At 42.5% G+C, this 18,551-nt stretch overlaps 2 protein-coding genes across 3 annotated transcripts in view; one reads left to right on the top strand and one right to left on the bottom strand.

Annotated features, from left to right (window-relative positions):
- Window positions 1–11,564, top strand: part of UFSP2 (UFM1 specific peptidase 2) — a 38,526-nt gene extending 26,962 nt beyond the window's left edge. For both annotated transcript variants that reach the window (XM_074951264.1, XM_074951265.1), the window contains exons 11-13: window positions 5,104–5,228; window positions 7,005–8,619; window positions 11,430–11,564. In XM_074951264.1, coding sequence (XP_074807365.1) covers window positions 5,104–5,228; window positions 7,005–7,091 — 212 coding nt within the window. In that variant the 3' untranslated portion in view covers window positions 7,092–8,619; window positions 11,430–11,564. The remainder of the gene's footprint in view (window positions 1–5,103; window positions 5,229–7,004; window positions 8,620–11,429) is intronic.
- Window positions 6,975–11,811, bottom strand: ANKRD37 (ankyrin repeat domain 37). The gene is made up of 5 exons (XM_074951270.1): window positions 11,599–11,811; window positions 11,113–11,265; window positions 9,738–9,829; window positions 8,736–8,965; window positions 6,975–7,959 (listed from the first exon to the last, which is right to left on the bottom strand). Exons 1-4 carry the CDS (start codon window positions 11,626–11,628, stop codon window positions 8,740–8,742), a joined length of 501 nt encoding a protein of 166 aa, XP_074807371.1. The 5' UTR covers window positions 11,629–11,811; the 3' UTR covers window positions 6,975–7,959; window positions 8,736–8,739.
- Window positions 11,812–18,551: the final 6,740 nt, after the last annotated feature.

The raw sequence follows: 18,551 nt of genomic DNA, 5'->3' as shown, positions 1-18,551 counted from the left end.
GCGGAACGCTGAGGCAGCGTAAAACGAGAATGCCAACGAGGGGGGTCACCTAATTGATAGGTGACAACACCTCGACGTGGAGCGCCATCAGTAAAAAGAGTGACAGCTGAAACAATGGGTCGAGAGCAGCTAAGCCGATGTACAATTAGTGGCACCTTTTGTGTAATCACCAACTGAGGATCTTTTGGGGGATTATAAGAAATCTCTCCCACATAATCACAAAGAGCAACCTGCCAGGCCAAGGAGGTGTGGTACAAGGAATCAAATTCACTACGTGACAAAGGAAACACAATGGCAACCAAATCAGTGCCCGTGAGTTGCACTGCACGGTGGCGGGCTTTACGAACAAGGTCGGACAGGGCGTCTAAATAAGGATAAATGTTCCGAGGAGGAGTGGAAGACAAATACATCCACTCTATGATAGAGACGGCTGTGTCTGTACAAGGTACAAACAGAGCAGCAGTAGGCGTATGAGGGGTGGCAAGGAGAACCAACCGCAGGGGACGAACCTCAGTAAGTCTATCCACAAACTGCTGACTCAACACTGCACTGATCTGTTGAATGCAGGCAATGTGCTCCTCAGTAATGGCAATAACCGCGCCCGGTGCCTGAGCTCCATGTAGGAGCTCGAACAACGGCTGCAGCATCAATGTGGGGAGACGGAAGTAGGGTCGAATCCAATTTAAATGACCCAAAATCTGTTGTAATTTAACAAGGGTTAGGGGTTGGGGTAGGACCACTTCCGGGCGAACAGGGGCAGCATAGGTTTGTAAAACCTTATGCCCGAGAGATTGGTAGGGATAAGAGCGTTGGATTTTTTTTGGTGCCACTAACAGGCCATTTTGGCCGAGAACCTTGGACAAATATTCAAGCTGTTGTGCCGTGACCTGGGGACCACTAAGCAAAATGTCATCCATATAATGGTAGACCTTTAGTGTGGGGTGTCAGGCACGAAAAGGGGCGAGGGCCCGATCCACAAAAAGTTGACACAAGGTTGGACTATTTTGCATTCCCTGGGGCAGGACCTTCCACTGATACCTTTGAGAGGGTCGCTGATTATTATATTCTGGCACCGTAAACGCGAATTTTTCGCGATCTTGTGGGCAAAGGGGGATTGTGAAAAAACAATCTTTTAAATCTAACACACAAAGCTGATCGGTTTGAGGAATTAAATTCGGGTTTGGCAACCCAAACTGCAAAGGGCCCATGGGTTGGATGCGTTTATTTATTTCCCTCAAATCATGTAACAGCCTCCATGCACCAGATTTTTTCTTAATAACGAACACCGGGGTGTTCCAAGGACTAGTGGAGCTCTCCAAGCGCTGTGCATGCAAATGTTGTTGCACAAGCAAATGAAGCGCTTTCAGCTTTTCTAGAGGGAGGGGCCACTGGTCAATCTATACGGGCTCTAAGGATTGCCATACCAATGGTAATGCGGAGGGCAAGGTGGGTGAGGGAGGGTTTTGGGCCATTATATATTAATATCGAGGGTGGTGTCCAGCTTTACAAGTAAGTCACGGCCCCAAATATTGAGGTGGACAGGGAGTACAAAAGGGCGGATTGTAGCAAGGGCACGGCCTCCTGGTTTAGCGACCATGACCCAAGACAAACTTTGGCGCCCGGGTTTGCTACCCCCGATCCCCAACAACTCTTTAGAAGGAACTGTTGGCCAACCGACCGGCCACTCCGGATCACGAATCACTGTAACGTCAGCTCCAGTGTCCACCAGCCCTGTAAAAGGAACATTATTTAAGAGAAGTGTTAACTGAGGTTTCGAGGGGCGGAGCGACATTGTTAGAGCAACAAGTGGAGAGGACGTGTTGTGAGACGGCAACTGAGACAGCGTCGATCAAAGCCGCCTCCGCCCCAGGCGCAATCCTCTGTGGCTGGCACCTGATAGGGGACTAAAATCAATTGCGCAATTGACCGTCCACGCGGGAGCGACTGTGGAAGATGGGTCCATACCTGAACCTTAATAACGCCGGCGTAATCGGCATCAATGACCCCTGGGATGACAAAAAAAAACCCTGTTTCCCAGCATGTGAGCGAGGGAGAACCAGACCCACAAATCCGGCAGGGAGAGGTCCTGTCACCTGTGTAGGTATGGCGCAAACCTCCCCCGGCAACTGAAAATCAGCGTCCTCCTGCATAATCAAATCAAGCCCTGCACTTCCGGCAGTCGCCGCCCTCATGGAATCTATGGATTTTAAGGCAGAGGAACAGTTGTCTGAGTGGGAAACACCCCCGTTTGGCCCTGGGTTCGGGGGAGACCCGTCGTGCGGTTTCCCGACCCGCTACGACACTGATTAGCCCAGTGATAGCCCTTCCGACACTTGGGGCACTTCTTTGAGGGGCAGGCGGGCGCCGTCGATGAGCGGCACTCCCGCTGAAAGTGACCCTCCTTACCACAGCGGTAACAACGCTTCCCCTCCTTCCCGCTTTTCCGCAGGGCGGCGGCCAGAACCCCAGCTTTATGTGCTTGAGTTCCAATGTTTTGGCACGCCCGCAGCATGTCCGACAGCTCTAGAATTCCAGAGGCTTGTGCAGCCTGGAGAGCACGGCGGCAATCCTCGTTTGCATTTTCAACCGCCATTTTTAACAGAATCTCCTGAGCTGCCGCAGGGTTATCCACCTGTCGGAGGATAGCCTCCTGCAATCTGTTGGTAAAATCCATAAAGGACTCTGAGGCACCCTGACGGATACTGGCAAAGCTTTTGGTAGGCTTGCCTGAATCCGGGACCTTCCGGAAAGCATGCTGGGCGCAGGTGGAAATAATGGGGAAGACGGCCTGAGGGAGTTGAGACTGCATCTGAACGGTAGCAGACTGGCCCTCCCCTGCCAATTGCTCATAAATGATACCTTGCTCTCTATATACCTGGGCTTGGCGTTCCACCATCTGCCAATATTCACTAAGCCAAATAACATACTGACTGGGCGTCAGCATCATGCGCAACAGCGCCTTCCAATCTTCAGGAATCACGGTGTACCCAGTACCTAGCCCTTCAATGAGACCACGCACATATGTGCTAGTCAGGCCGAACTCGCGAATCGCTTTCTTTACCTCTCTGATCACTGAGTAAGGCAAACTGACCCAGTTTGCAACCTGGTTGCCCTGGCCATCATCCTGCCAGGTCACCGGACAAACTGAGACCAGATCAGCCAGCTCCTCTGCTGTAATATCTGAGCGAGTCTTCGCTGCGTGAACCATTTGTTGCACCAGCGAAAGCCCCTGAGCAGACGCGGACGACCCCCTGGGGGGCCCCGGAGCATGGGGCCCCACGGGGGGATGGTGATCACACACCGGCTCCGGTGGGGAAGACAGGGGAGGCGGTTGTAATAGAGGCACTGGGGCGAAGCAGGGGGAGGGATGGTTGCAGGAGCGGACGGGGGTGGCGGGATCGGCAGCCCCTCTGTTGGCACGGGAGAGGGCCTTTCCAAGGCGACACACTGTGTCGCATCGCTAGGAGGGGGGATGGCTGCAGGAGCGGACAGGAGTGGCGAGATCACCAGCCTTGCGAGGGAGGGCCTTTCCGAGGCGACACGCTGTATCGCGTCGCGGCAGAGGTGCCAGGCACGTAAAGCCTGCACGGGCGCCCGAGGCTCTTTGTGCAATGTCTGGCCCAACCGCTCCCAGTCCGCTAGCTTAAGGGTTCCTGCTTCAGGGTACCACGGGCATTGGGCACTCATCTCCTGTAGCAGGAGAGTGAATTCTCGAGTGGGGCAGTCATGCTGAGCCTTACACAGCAAATACTGTAGCTCATTACGGTGTTGCACTTGCAAAGCAGAGAGGGAGCTTCCCATACTTACCACAATGAAAAATACTCACCGGGATCTGCAAAGCAGATGAGTGATGCGTCTGAAACCCTTGCCGGGCGAGGTGAGTGCTGAGGGCCCCACGTTTGGGCGCCAGTTGTGGCGGTTCAATGACAAGATGGAACACAGCTTTTAGCAAGCAAGCGAGCTGGTCTGCTAACGGGCTTCTGCCTGTCAGCTTTCCACCTTCCCCTTTATTCTTTCTCTCCCCCCGCACATTACATTCTCCAACAGATAAAAGGGATACACTGGCTTTGTTTAACATTCTTATTTACCAATTTCTATCTACCGCATTCCTTGCTCTCGGGCCTTGAGCCCAGTCCTGGGAGGCTTCCCACGGTTCATGTCATCTGGGTGGGATTCCAAGGTTCATGCCCTTGAGAGGAGCTGTGTGTGCACAGCTCCTATACAACACTCCGGGTGTGCCCTGAATGTTGCCAAGCGCATGAACCTTGTATGAATCCTACAATTTACAGATGCCATCTTTGGAGGAGGTATGCTGCAATCAGGAAGATTTTTCAAGGGTTACCATGGCAAGTGGTTCTCAGTACTCACTCTAATGTATTTGATTTTGAAATTCTTAATGTCCAGAATGACCTGGGGCATGTAATAGAAAAGAAATACTTACATATTATTTGGTTTCTTCTAGTCCCTCCCCTCCTTAACTCAGTCTAGTCACCCAGCTTGTAGCCTAACTGTGTTGGAGAGGTGAGAAACAGACAACTGGTATTTACCTTTATGGACTTTTACACCTAATCCTTATAATTTTAACATTTTAGACATGTGTGTGTTAACCTTAGTATCTAGTAACAAAACACTGTTGTGCTCTGGTTATACATACCATATCCCTTCTTTTTCTTCTCTTTTGATTTATTGCTCACAAATTAACAATTATATTTTTTTTTATTTAGTCTTTTTATTTTTGGGAAGTTTTTTAGACTGGGGTCCTCTTCTAGAACTGACCATTTCTATATAGACTGGACATAACTGGTGTATTCAAAATGTTCGTGTCTTCAGCTGGTGGGGTGGGATCATAATACTGCTGAATTGGGAGAGAGACTGAGATCAAATTGTTAAGTAAAATTATTTATTTGTCCTTATTTTGGCTATCATATTCCATGAAGGATCTCACACGATGCAGTTACCCTACTATTTTTCATAGCCTAGAGAATGAAACTTCACTCATAGATCTGTCGGCTAATAGAAAGTATTAACATATGTATGTGTGCAAAAATAAGTCTGTCCAACTGTACAAAGCCTTAGAAAGAGCATATATTTTCTCCAATCCAGGTGGAGGCGTTCTGGCTCACACAATACTAGGAGTGGCATGGAATGAGGTTACAGGACACATAAAATTTATGATTCTAGACCCACATTACACTGGTGCAGAAGATCTGCATGTTATCTTGGAAAAGGTGAGATTTTTAACTTCATTTAATTTCTACTTATGACATTAATAAATGCTTATATGGCATGACCAGTGTTGGAGAGATAGCACTGTAATTATTTTTTACTTGCATAATTTTAATTTCTCTTAAAAGTAGTCTTTTTTACAAACATGTAGATTTGGGAATAAACTTCTTTCAGCCCTTTAGGGGATAGGGTCAGTTTATATATAATTCAGCCCTACTGAGTTTGCTCAGTCTCTGGACTGAAGAAGGACACTATCACTGAAAGGAAAATGCTGATTCCACCTGGTGGCCAGCCCAGAGGCCAGGTGAATGTACCAGTACAGCATACCCTTATATCTGGCCTGTAGAGCTTAATGACCCTGAAGAGGTGCAGTGTCTGGGAGAACATACATTTTTTTTTTTTACAGTAAGAAGGAATGCACTTTACTTGCCTCGGGACTGAATATCCCTGATGCCACCACCTTGTGTCTAGAACAGAGTCTCTTATATCTGGTTATATACATGTTAATATAAAAATTTGAGAGAGTTTCCCTGAAATTAGGTAAATATCTTTTATAGTGATATAGACAAAGGGTATCAGGGTCCCTTTAAAAGGAATACATGCAAATTTTGGGGATACATTTGGGCTGTGTCTAGTCTTTATAGTTTGGAAGATAAACCATGCAATTCCATCTTCCTGAATCTGCAGCTAGATGGCTCCAGTTCCTCTGCCGTTGCTTATAGTAAAACTAAGCAGTAGCAGAGTGTAATTAATAAGGCTTGTCAGGTTCTGTTTATCCAATAGGCAGATATGAAATTGAGGACAATGAATTGTATCAGTTTCATTATGCCAGCTGCTCCAGAAAAGTCAGCAGCAGGAGGGATAGAAATTTGAACTATTCAGAGAGGAGGGATATCTTATAATAAAAAATGGTGAGGCTCTAGGAATGGCAGAGTTGGAGAATAACAGATACCATGGCAGCAGTAGGCTCTGAGATTGGGAAGAAAGAACTCCTTCTTAACAGCCAGGCAGGAGGAAGGCAGCTTCAGATTTATCACACCTACTAAACTGGGGCTGATTTTGAATGGTGGGAAAGCACTTCGGTATGAATTCCATCCAGCATGCTCTCCTTTCCCAGTAGCTGAGGTTGGATACTGTCCTTGAACTATTCTGGTAGCTCCCTTTACTTTTGCATCTGCCTCAAATTAGTATGGTAGGTTTCTGGTAATTTTTCAAGTCCTGAGACTGGTCTAGTCATATCAATAGAACTCCACAGTTAATTGAAACTTCACACACTCTTAATTTGTTAATTTCTAAATATAAATCCTGAAGAAATTTACAAATGCACTCAACTTTAAGCACCTGACCAGTCTCACTGATTTGAATAAAACTATTGCTGTAATAAATATAATTCATGAATAAATGTTTGCAGAATTGGGGTCTAAGTTCGGATGCTGTGAAGTTCCAAGACCACGCCAAGTGTATGCACTATTTTGTAAAAAGTAGACTTCACACTGTATTTTTATAATTGAAAATAATTGATGTGATTAAAAATAGTATATGATATGACCTTACTACCTTCAAAACATAAGGCAGAAGATAATGTTGCTATTAGACTTCAATTTTAACAGTATGGTAGTTTCTAGCTGTTTTGAGTCAAAAAATGGAGCCTGTTCTGTTAATTCAGTATATGCATAATGAAAACAACAAAAAACTGTAATATATGACAGCACTCATGGACCAAATCTGCTAAACACAACTGTTTTAGAAATGGCTTTATTTTGCTTTTTCCTGTACAGGGTTGGTGTGGATGGAAGGGCCCAGACTTTTGGAGCAAAGATGCTTACTACAACCTCTGCCTACCTCAGCGACCAAAAACTATTTAAATTCCAATTGCAAAAAATCATGTTAATCCAGAATTTAAGACTTGGTACAGACAGAGCTGTCTTATTTAAAATAAAATGCATAAGCTTTAGAAAAATTTTAATTATTTTCAATTTAAACGGTGTTTTGTCAGTCAAAAGTAGCTGAAATAAAAATGCTAGTTGAATTCTTTACACTGCAATTTAAGTATAAAATATCTTTTTAAATAACAAACATCAAAAATGGAAGAAGAGTAAATCACATTCAACTGCATTCTTGTATAGACAAGTTTAATTAAAGGAGTTTACCTTAATCTAATATTTTTAATGTTTTTTGCTTTCTGAAGGCTCCTGAAGTGCTTTACAAATTTAGGGGCTGGTCCTTTAACATTTACTCATGTAAGCAGCTCTTGCTCATAAAAGTAAAGACAGCTCTTGTAAGTAAGATGTGCAGAATCCTTAGGGCTCCATAGAGCCCGCTCTGTAGTGAAGTGTGATAACCATTTGACAGCAGCCAGTAATATCACACAACAATTTGATAGGCAGGGAATGCCACTTAACGAAATGTTAATCTCCTACAGCACTTTGGAGCCAGAGAGAAGCACTGTGTGTGCTAAGTATCAACTTTGTTTTGCTATTTACCTGAGAAGAGACTGCCCTATTATACATAGTCTACAATTGAACACACACAGAGCTGTATGAATACAAGTATTCTAGAAAAATGTCTTCTTCAAGAAGCAAAAGTAACCAAGGTTTCCTCCTTCTCAGAAGGAAACAGCAGAACATCAAATATTGGGGTTGCTTAGTTCATAGACCAATAATGTTGTTTTTGCAGACTTCAGATTCTTTTCAGGGTTACAGGTTTTCCCACCTGCAGTCTAAGACGTAATATCTGTTCAAAACAAAAGAGCTTACTTTACAAAATAGAAGTATACATGTCGATTTATCAAAACACTTGGCTATAGTAATAGCATGGCTGTTTAATGCATCCCTCTCGCTTACTACCTAAAACATAGGTAGTTGTATTTAAATTTAAAAAAAAACGTTTTGTGCATTTAATTGAATTTGAAATTTCCGTCCAAGTAGAGATTGACACAAATCACAAGGAAAAAATTAATCAAGTAAGTAGTTAAGGTTTATGCTTACTTAATTTAATGTGTATAAATATAGCATACTCTCCTGGTTAGCAAAAAGACTATATTTACTTGCAAATCAGCATGTTTTAAGGGGTTACCAACCAATAAGAATAAACTTTTCTTGAGGAAAATAACTAAAAAGAAGAAAAGCCATTATTTAAATCAAGCTTTCCTCCTTGTTGATTTAATAATGATTAAAATCAGTGATTTAAATAGCTTTGATTTAAATCAATCCACCCTGACCCAATGCACAAAAGTAATTTGGCCCTTTATTAGAACATACATATGTCGTGACAGCATGTTCTTCTATGCAACATTAATATTCTGACTGAATAGCAGCCTTACCACATAGGTATATGTGGATGCATCTGAAGGGCCTTGCCTCACCACCACTACGTATCTACTGACAAATTCAGGTAATGTACTTAAATACTAAAAGTCTGAGATTTTGGTTTAAAAATATTCTGATATGTATTAAACCAGTCCTAGCTAAGTGTCTAATTTGTAGTGTAAACTGTCATAAACTACATACCATCTTATCTCCTCCTCTTTCTGTTTGCGGGTCCCATAATTCCACATGCTCGTTTCTTTCCAGCTGAAGCCTCTCTTGGCAAACCACAATTGTCCTTAAGTGAGTAGCTAGGTTGTTCTCTTAGCTTCATATTTTGAGTATGTTTAACAGTTGTGAGGAACTTGGCACATTCCAGAAATCCAAAAGCCCATGCAATATCTTCTGCTGTTTGTCCATCATTATTGCACAAACTGAAACACAAAAGTTAACACACAATTAATTTCAAATTGTCACTATGTAAGATGAAAAGGAGTACTTGTGGCACCTTAGAGACTAACAAATTTATTTGAGCATAAGCTTTTGTGAGCTACAGTTCACTTCATCGGATGCATTCAGTAGCTGTAGTTCACGAAAGCTTATGCTCTAATAAATTTGTTAGTCTCTAAGGTGCCACAAGTACTCCTTTTCTTTTTGTGAATACAGACTAACACGGCTGCTACTCTGAAACCTGTCATTATGTAAGATAAGGCAGTCATCCTAATTCTTCAGTAAATATTTTTATTTCAAGTGCACAAATATTTGAAACAGAGAAATAAGATACCAAAAAAATCAAGAACAAAGAAATTGTCTCAAGTATAAGACGTAAGAACAGTATAACCAATAGATGAAATGGAAAGCTCCTCCAACCAAGGAGCTATGACAGTGAGCTCCTCTTAGCTGTTGTGGTAAAGAGGTTTTTCTCTAAACCAAAACTAAAAGACAATGGTATAGTTGTACAGTACGTGGACTATCATGATAAATACTTGTAATGGCTGCACCATATTTTTACGCTTTTAAAAAAAATATGCACGTGCAGGCACACACTGCATTCCGACTACCACAATATAGTTTGAACAGGAAACAAAGTTCTGCATTAGCATACATTTCTTGTTAATGTATGTTAAGATTATAGTGGAATAAGTTAAATGAATAACTTCTTTGAGGGTTAATATTTGAATTAGTTAAATGTAGTTTTTGACTTACTCTATTCTGGCATCACTGGCAACGAGTAGAGCAAGACACTCCAAGCTCCCAACTTTAGCTGCCTTATGAATAGGAGCTTCTCCATGGCAATCCTAAAAACATAAAACAGAATTTCACCCTTAATATATCATAATCACTTAATAAAGTGGCAGGGAGAGATTAACCAGTTTGAGCACCATCACAAACATCAGAACTCTAGATGACACAATTTTGATGACAAGTCAGAAAGGTGGGTCAGAAAAGTATATATCCAGTTAAATACAAATAATATGCTATTAAGTATTTTTAGAATATTCTTTATTCATGTAACAAGCTGTTAGAAGATTACATACAAAATCTGTTGCAAAACCTTTATCTCCTCGAAGAGCTTTTATGCAAAATGTGTACTCAAAGCTAGTTGGGAATTTTTCAATATCAGAAAATGCCATTTAATCGAAACCAAAACTGTTCACAACAGGTTTGGATTTAACAAATCTCCTCAAAGTTTAGAACCTAACAAAATGTTTTGTTTGACACTTTCAAAATGAAAATTCCTGTTTTTCCAATTCAAAATTACTTTTCCTGTAGAAATTTAAGCTAATTAAACTAAAAAAAGAAGCTGTAAAGGTCAAATCAAAATAAAATGTTTTGAAGTTATCAAAACACTGACCTGATTTTGGTCTGTGAAAATTTGAGATTGACTTTTCATCATGATCTGAGAGAGGAAAACAAATTTGAACACTTGAAAATATTTGAGGGACGTGAAAACAGTTTCTGACCCACCTCTGCTACATATCCACATTCATTCACTAATCAACGCAGGAGGATCTTCCAGCAAAACACAGAGGTAGGAAGTAACAGGGCACCATTCATAGCGAAGTGCAGACATACAAGCAAATCACCAAAATTTCTGCTATTGAGATAAGTGTGACTCCGTAACAGACCTTGATATAGATTGGAAGGAGATTATGTGAACGTTCCCAAAACCCTAACAGGAAAAAGGGGATACTAAAGTTCTTTCCCATGTGCAGATCAGGAGACAAAGAAAGTTTCAGATTTGATAGATTTGATATATATCTACAAAACAATCGGAACACACAATAACCAGAATGAATTTTAAAGTACATTTTACATGAGGAAGAGTCTATTTTGAAAGTGTTTACAACTCATTTTGATTGAGGACTGGGGAAGAGATGTTTCATACAAAGGACACTTGTTTTCATGTAATAAATTGTTTGTATAGATGAGATGCAACAAATAATCACAGGCAACTAGTCTGTATAGCTCATCAAATCTGTGACAACTAAAGATTTACATAAACAATATACCTTTCATACAAATAACATGCCTCATTTAAATAAGGCAGTAAAAAGAAACAAAAAGGCATTACTTGTACCTGTTGGTTCAGATTAGCTCCTGTTTGCAGTTGCCATAGTAGGAAAAAAGCTTGTCCTCCACAAGCAGCCAAGTGAGCTGGGGACTGACCAAAGGCATCTGCAGGTGCATTCACCCCAGCCCCCGCCTCAAGCAGGAGGCTCAAGCCGTCAGGCTACGGGAGGGGGAAACAAGTGTTTTAAAAATACATTTAGCTTCACGTTATTCTTAGACCTGAAAGATAAATTATACAGTAGCAGAAAAATCTGAAGGTATCCCCCCACCTTCCCCTTCACAGAGAACCAACAGTCATCTAATGTTTATGTCCCTTTATCGTAGGCTTTTCAACCTGAAAGAACCAGGCTTTTAGCTTTAAACTCTGGCAAAATCCTACTGACATCAGTGGGATTTGGGTTTAGCCAATAGTGGTAAAACTACATTTCAAACAACTCAACCCCTGGACTTCTAACAACGCACAGAAACAACCGTGCAAACTCCTCAGCCTCACCTCTGAGCTGCAATCCAGCATCATCCACATTGTCTCTTTTCGGCAGAGGACTATTTACTCCCAATGTTCTGGAACTGCTGCTGCGGGGCGGCGAATGGAGAAGCCCAGCCCGCCTGTCGCCGATTCTGTCTAGTGCATGTAGCACAAGTCAGACACCGTGCAAGCTCTAAAAGCGAACCTCCAGCCTGAACTCCCCTCCCTCTCTGCTGGGAACCGGCTCCTGCACGTACACAAACAGGAGCACATGCAGTTCAACCCGCCCCCTTGTGCGGTGATTGGCTCCTTCTGATGTTTTCTCCAGCCGTCCTGGGCGGGCTCCCCTTGCACGTGTTTCAGTGTACAGCACAACGGAAGTCGGGGCAGCCCAGGGCCTGTGGTAGCTGGGGCGGCCATGGAGCATAGTGCAGCTAGGCACGTATCACACACATTCACACACGCAGACCCACACCCCTGTGCTTTTTGCTGCAGCCGCAGGAGAGGAAGGAAGAAAAACAATTCCTCTCGACTAATTATTGGTCTCTCTATGAAGCTATAGATAGCTAGACATATGCTTCTCCATGCACGTATGCGGGAGCATGAAACAAAGCCTCCCCGTGAGAAGATTCTTTCAAAACTCCTGCTGTCACACTCATCCAGAAGTGAATGGTTTTAAGCAAGACCCACACTTCTCTTATTTATTACCCAATTAATGTATTTTGAAAATGTGCGTGCGAGTTTAGAGCTTGCAAATGGAATAGGTGCATAACTAGCTACAAGCTAGTGCGAGCTGGCCCATGCTGACCTACCAATGCTCTCAACTCTGATGTGGAGAGACCACTTCTCCAGGCCTGAATTAGGGGAAAACTAATACGATCCATCATTTTCAACCAACAGAAACCAGGCTATTAACAAGATCTTCTTATTTTCCCATTCAAGGACTGCCTCTAGGAAGAAGAGGGTAGTTGTCTGAGGGCCCAGTCTGTCACTGGACTCTGTTGATATTGCCAACAATTATGGCAAAGTTATTACCAACTTGAGCTGGGTTTGTACTGGTGACCTATGGAAAGGACTGTGTTCCAATCCTTAATGGCAAACGCATTTCTATTAAAAATAAATCTAGCAAAAATATAACTTTTATTTTCAGATCCTCAGTTGCTAAACCATTGAGGTTCATATGTTGTCGCAAGCCAAATAGACAAAATCAAATTATATATAGACCTGTTTCCACTGAAATAGAACAGAGATAGCTACAACCATATTCAGAAGTAGTTGTTATCAAGCACAATTGCTTGACAACCATTTTCAAACATGGAGGTAGTTAGCATTCTCTGAGCAATTCCAGGGTCTGCTGTGGACAGGGTTTTGTTGTTTTAAATGAATCATACTTCAAGAAACCATGCTACAGACTTCTCCAGTCATAGGCCTATTTTAGCACAGTTTTGTAACACAGCCATGTCAAAATGTTTAGTATGGACAAAATACTTACTAGGTTCATGCTTTAAAGTAACTTCCTGTCTTGTCTATACTATAAAATCAACTGAGGCAGGAGACTGAATTACATGGCAGTTTCCCTTCAGGGGACTGGACTAGATGACCTCTGAAGGTCCTTGCCAGTCCAATGATTCCATGGTATTTAAAAGACAGTCTTACAGTACAGACTGAACTGAACTCTGTTTTAACCATGTCTCCAATTTGTAATATAGCCTGGAACTTTTCCCGCCTTAAAACGTTAAAATGAATTCTGTTTCCTTAGCAAGCTTTTTTTGACTCCATGACACATGCATTCTTGTTTGTTATGGAAGTTACTCCTGACTACTAGCATCATTTTTAAAAAATAAAGATCATCGTATCATTTGTTTTGGAAAAACAAAACTGAATGGACTTGGAAAACAGATTTAGAAAGAAAAGTGAAATCTGATCCCTGCAAACCTTAACAGTATTCCTTTAACAGAAGTTTAGTTTTACAAGACCAGTGCATTTATTTTTAATAAATAATCTCTCTCATTTTCCCCTTCCTATGTAGAAAATTAACTCACATATTGAAATAAACAGAAGCTATGCAAAATAGGTGGAATATATATGTATAACAAGCTGCAGCGCTCCAGATACACATGTAATATACCGAGTGTAACATTGCACTCCATATGTTTTATGGAAATATGCTTATGAGTGTAAATATAATGTAACTGGAATATGCTTTATGCAAAAAGTCTCTTGTAAGTATCATTACAAATCTTATAATCTCCTGAGTGTGTTCATCCTATTTGCATGAATGTGTCATTCTTGTATCTGAAGCTAGAAATATGAAGTATTACTCTGAAGTCCTACTATAACAATGCAAACAAAGTGTGGGCCATTAATAGTGGGTTGGAATCTTGATGGCTCCCATTAACTAGGACAATTGATTGTAAATGGCTCTGTTTACTTGTAAGCCTTCCTGTATATGTGGGTGCCAGCGACCGGGTAATGAAGTCTCACAGGACATGTGACATACTGGAATCCATCTTAAACATGCAAAAAGAAAAGGAGTACTTGTGGCACCTTAGAGACTAACCAATTTATTTGAGCATGAGCTTTCGTGAGCTACAGCTCACTTCAAACCTATCTTAAACATGGTGCTTTTCCATTTAGAAGCCAGGGTGGGAACCCAGAGAGAGAAAAAGGTTTCCTGCCTTGTGCCAAAGATATTTGTTCTGTCTGTTATTACTTGGAACCACTTAAATCCTACATTTATACTTAATAAAATCACTTGTTTATTAATTAATCCAGAGTAAGTGATTAATACCTGAGGGAGCAAACAGGTGAGCATCTCCCTCTATCAGTGTTATAGAGGGCGGATAATTTATTAGTTTACCCTGTATAAGCTTTATACAGAATAAAATGGATTTATTTGGGGGTTGGATCCCATTGGGAACTGGGTGTCTGGGTGCTGGAGATAGGTGACTTGCTGAGCAGTTTTTAGTTAAAGTCTGCACTTTTGAGGGTGTGGACCAGACCTGGGTCTGTGTTGCAGCAGACTAGCGTGTCTGGCTCAACAAGGCAGGGTTCTGGAGTCCCAAGCTGGCAGTGGAAAACGGGCTCAGAGTTAATTCTAGTACACCAGGTGACAGCCTCAATGGGGTCTCTGTGACCGAACCCATCACATTAGTTAGTGCATTTAGTTCAGTGTGTGACCATTTTTGCTTCTCTCATTTCAGACTGAAATAAACACATCTGTGCAACTACTGGATTCAGTCTTTTATTCCCACACACAAAACCAAGCAAATTCAGTCCAAAAAACACTTATGATTTCAAATGCACAGGTACCAGAAAATTCAAAATTATGGTTTCCACAGCAATCATAACAACTATACTGCAGATGTTTAATTTACTTCTGGATATAAGGCTAAATAGGGCCTTGATCACCCCACATTTTAAGGCCCCTAATACATCTGCATTGCCCTACAGGTTCTGGCTTCAAGCCAAACCTCACCGACAATGTCTCACCCTCCCAGACTGGACACCTGCACAACAGATTCTCCCACTAGTCCTGCCAGCCACTCAGGATTGATTTATCTTCCTCTTACCTACAAATTGAAAAGGAGTACTTGTGGCACCTTAGAGACTAACCAATTGATTTGAGCATAAGCTTTCGTGAGCTCACGAAAGCTTATGCTCAAATAAATTGGTTAGTCTCTAAGGTGCCACAAGTACTCCTTTTCTTTTTGCGAATACAGACTAACACGGCTGTTACTCTGAAACCTTACCTACAAATTCTTGATCTTCCTGCCAAGCCCAGCCCACCCCAGTAGGCACCAGGTTTGCATCGATCAGCTGTACTCCTCCCAGTTACTGATATTTCTTTGATTGTAAACCATGGATATCAAGGTTCTATCTTAATCCACTCCGACATAAAGTCTAGCATTATATACAATAATACAAAATGCCTCACAATTACAAGCCCAAGTTACAGCTGCTGTGGAAACTTACTTTTTAAAAATTCTTATTAATTGAAAATTTCAACTATAATACTGTATTAACATATTTTGCATATGTATAAAGAAATGAAACTAAGCATAAGAAATAGTATAAGATATGTTGTGCAGTTTTATCTTATACCCCCACATACCTTCAGCTACCCAAAAAGTGTAGGAATCCAGTATACCTGCCTTTCCTGAAGTGGTTCGTTGCTTTTGCAGCATGTTCTTTACATTCCATTTGTCAAATGAAATAATTTTTTAAAAATGTCTTTAATGTGATATTTTAAAAAACTCCTCTGACAAAATCTTAAATTTTCAAGTATGGTTAGACATATTGGACCATATTCTTCCTTGGAGTAACTCTACCAAAATTAATGGAGATGAATTTTTACGAGTTTGTTGGAACCTAAAATCTGTTGGAGCTACTGAAAAACAAAGTTTATAGCCCTCCACATATATCTGAAGGCATTCCTCTTATATTTCTATTGATAGCTGCTTTCTCCATTGCTATGGAAACAGATTGCACTGCCAAAAATGGAATGAGGAGCTTTCAAACATCACTTGAAAAAAAAAAGAGGACAAAATGGGAGTTTTGAAACTGTGATTATTTTAAAAGCACTTGTAACACTGTCTGGAGTGGTTCATGACCGTGAATCCCAACTTCAGGGCAGACTGTCAAAAGCACCCCAAACTGGGTGTATATTCTATAATTAGATTTCACCAGTAACAAAAGTGAACTCCTGGATCACTGTAGCAGTCTTTACCATTGAGTCACTTATACCAAAAATCACAAAATATTTAGATTGCTCTCATACCCCAGAGGCTAGTAGTCACTTATCCCAGATCAATTTGTACCTTAGATCTCACAACAAAGACAATGCTGGTAGCCAATCCTATAGTAAACTAAATAAGGATTTATTAACTCGGAAAAAGAAATCAGAGAGTTATGTACAGTTTAAAGCAGGCAACATATATGCACAAATGAGTTCAGTCTATGGTTCCAAAAGGTGACAGAGATACAGTGATCTGTCAACACTGAATGTCTTTTAGGGCTAATCCCAGGTTGACCCTGAGGATCTCTGCTTTTGTTTTTAGTGTCAGCCCTTGTCAGAGTTCAAACAGCAAAGAGATGAAAAATCTTCTCCTTCACTATTTTTATTTGCTTCTTCCAGCATTCAGACCAATGGGATGAGGCCTTCTTACTCCATGGGTGATGGGCAATTAACAAAGCTTTTATCCTACAATGGCCCACTTAATTTTGATAGCCCTCCTGGATGGGTAGAGCAGGAGCCACTCTTCTCATCTGAGTTCACAAGTTCTGAGCAGGCATTTTAACAATTAACAAACAAACTTAAATTTTACCTTGTGGCATGGAATACAGACATTACAAATAAGATTAATGCATGCAGCAACTTACAGGCATTTTATACTGTCTGAACACTAAACACATCCTTGCAAGTCTAACGCCCATTTTGAACAATATTAACATTTAGGTGACCTGGTCTGCTTTCCCGCTATGAATTTGTCAGTGGGAGCATTCACCTGACACCTACAGACTTGGCAAGAGCTGGCACCTGGTTTGCCAGCATGACAGCACCTTTGCCACATTTTGCTAATATGATGTTGAGTCCTACAGAATGGGAGTGAAAGGCAGAAGCTAGCTGCAGAAATGCAAAAATTCTTATAAATTTAAATGGTTATGGGCATGAGCACCCACTGAGAAAAATTAGCGGATGCTTAGCACCCACCGGCAGCCAAGCTCCCCACTCTCCCCCCAGCGCCTCTCCCCTGCTGGCAGCCCCGCTAATCACTCCTCCCTCTCCCTCCCTGTGCCTCCTGCCCACCATGAGCAGCTGTTTCGTGACATGCAGGTCGCCTCTGGGAGGCAGGGGGAGGAGCGGGAACGGGGCATGCTCAGGGACGGAAAGAGGTGGGGAAGGGGCGGAGCGGGGGTGGGAAGAGACGGGGTAGGGACTTGGGGGAAGGGGTGGAGCAGGGATAGGGCCTGGGTCTGGCGGGGGGGAAGAGCCTTCTGATAACTGTTGCATTGGTCCTTGGAGCACAAAACTCTCCCATTACTGTAGTAATAAACTTTGAGTCAGAAACTTACCAGGCTCAGGGACGGCTTCTGTCTCCTCTGGATTTGCTGCAAACTTGGCAGTGGGGTGTTCCTTAGGGGTGGGCAGCATCAAACAGTCCCTCTGAGTATGGACTCAGAATTTGGTGTTGATCCTGTCCCACAGCCTGCTCTGGACTGGTTTAATAACCAGTCACTTCATGCTCCTCACTTGGAGCCTGCAGAGAGGTCGCATCTTTTCCCATGCTGGATTCAAGGGACAGAAGGCACCATCCTGGCTGACCACTGTTAGCTCTATGCTGGACATAGTGCTCAGCACCTGGTCAAACACCTCACAAAACAGGCATGAAGTTGCTGAATTGCCTGAGGTGTGGTTCTGGTTTCTATTCTTCTTGTACTTACTCTTGAGCCGCTTAATCTGGTCCCTGCACTGGTCACCAGTCTGGAAAATTTTGAAGGCTACCAGCTTTTTAGCAATCCGACCAGGTCATTCCTGGCATTTTTGCTATTGTCCACAGTTTTACTGGCCTTGCAACAGAAAGTCACCAAAATCTGGCTATGCTCCCCTGACCAAGAAGCAGTATGCTTGTTCTGTTAGGTCTCCACTGAGAATGCAGAAGGCTCTTCAGTGGTGTTTTTGCAGCTCAGTGCTTAGAGGACAATGGAAGGATGAAATGCAAGTCACTGAGCTGCTGCAGTATGCCAAGGGGAAGTGGGTTCCATTTTCAATTGACTAGCACCCTTCTGGAGAGACACTGGGGACGGTCCCCTCAGCTTGACCCAGCTGGGGGGCTTTGCCCAGCAGTCTGTGATGCTCCCCCCAGCGGGGGCCCTGTCAGGTTGGCTGAATGTGGTGAGTCACCCCGCAGCTGAACCCTGGTTTAGGGCGAGCGCGGGGCAGAGCCGCGAGGGGGCGGGGTCCGGACCTCCTCCACCAG

The sequence above is a fragment of the Natator depressus genome, chromosome 4 (genome assembly GCF_965152275.1).
Source record: "Natator depressus isolate rNatDep1 chromosome 4, rNatDep2.hap1, whole genome shotgun sequence".
NCBI classification, from domain to species: Eukaryota; Metazoa; Chordata; order Testudines; family Cheloniidae; genus Natator; species Natator depressus.
Note: the sequence above shows the minus strand (reverse complement) of the source record. Positions and strands in the feature narration are given on the sequence as shown.

Excerpts from the sequence above, each read along its gene's own strand:
- ANKRD37 (XM_074951270.1), bottom strand. The coding sequence starts at position 11,628 with ATGTGGATGATGCTGGATTGCAGCTCAGAG. Across the intron at positions 9,830-11,112 it reads GAGCTAATCTGAACCAACAG|GATTGCCATGGAGAAGCTCC; the intron begins GTACAAGTAATG and ends TTATGTTTTTAG. Across the intron at positions 8,966-9,737 it reads GCCAGTGATGCCAGAATAGA|TTTGTGCAATAATGATGGAC; the intron begins GTAAGTCAAAAA and ends TTTGTGTTTCAG.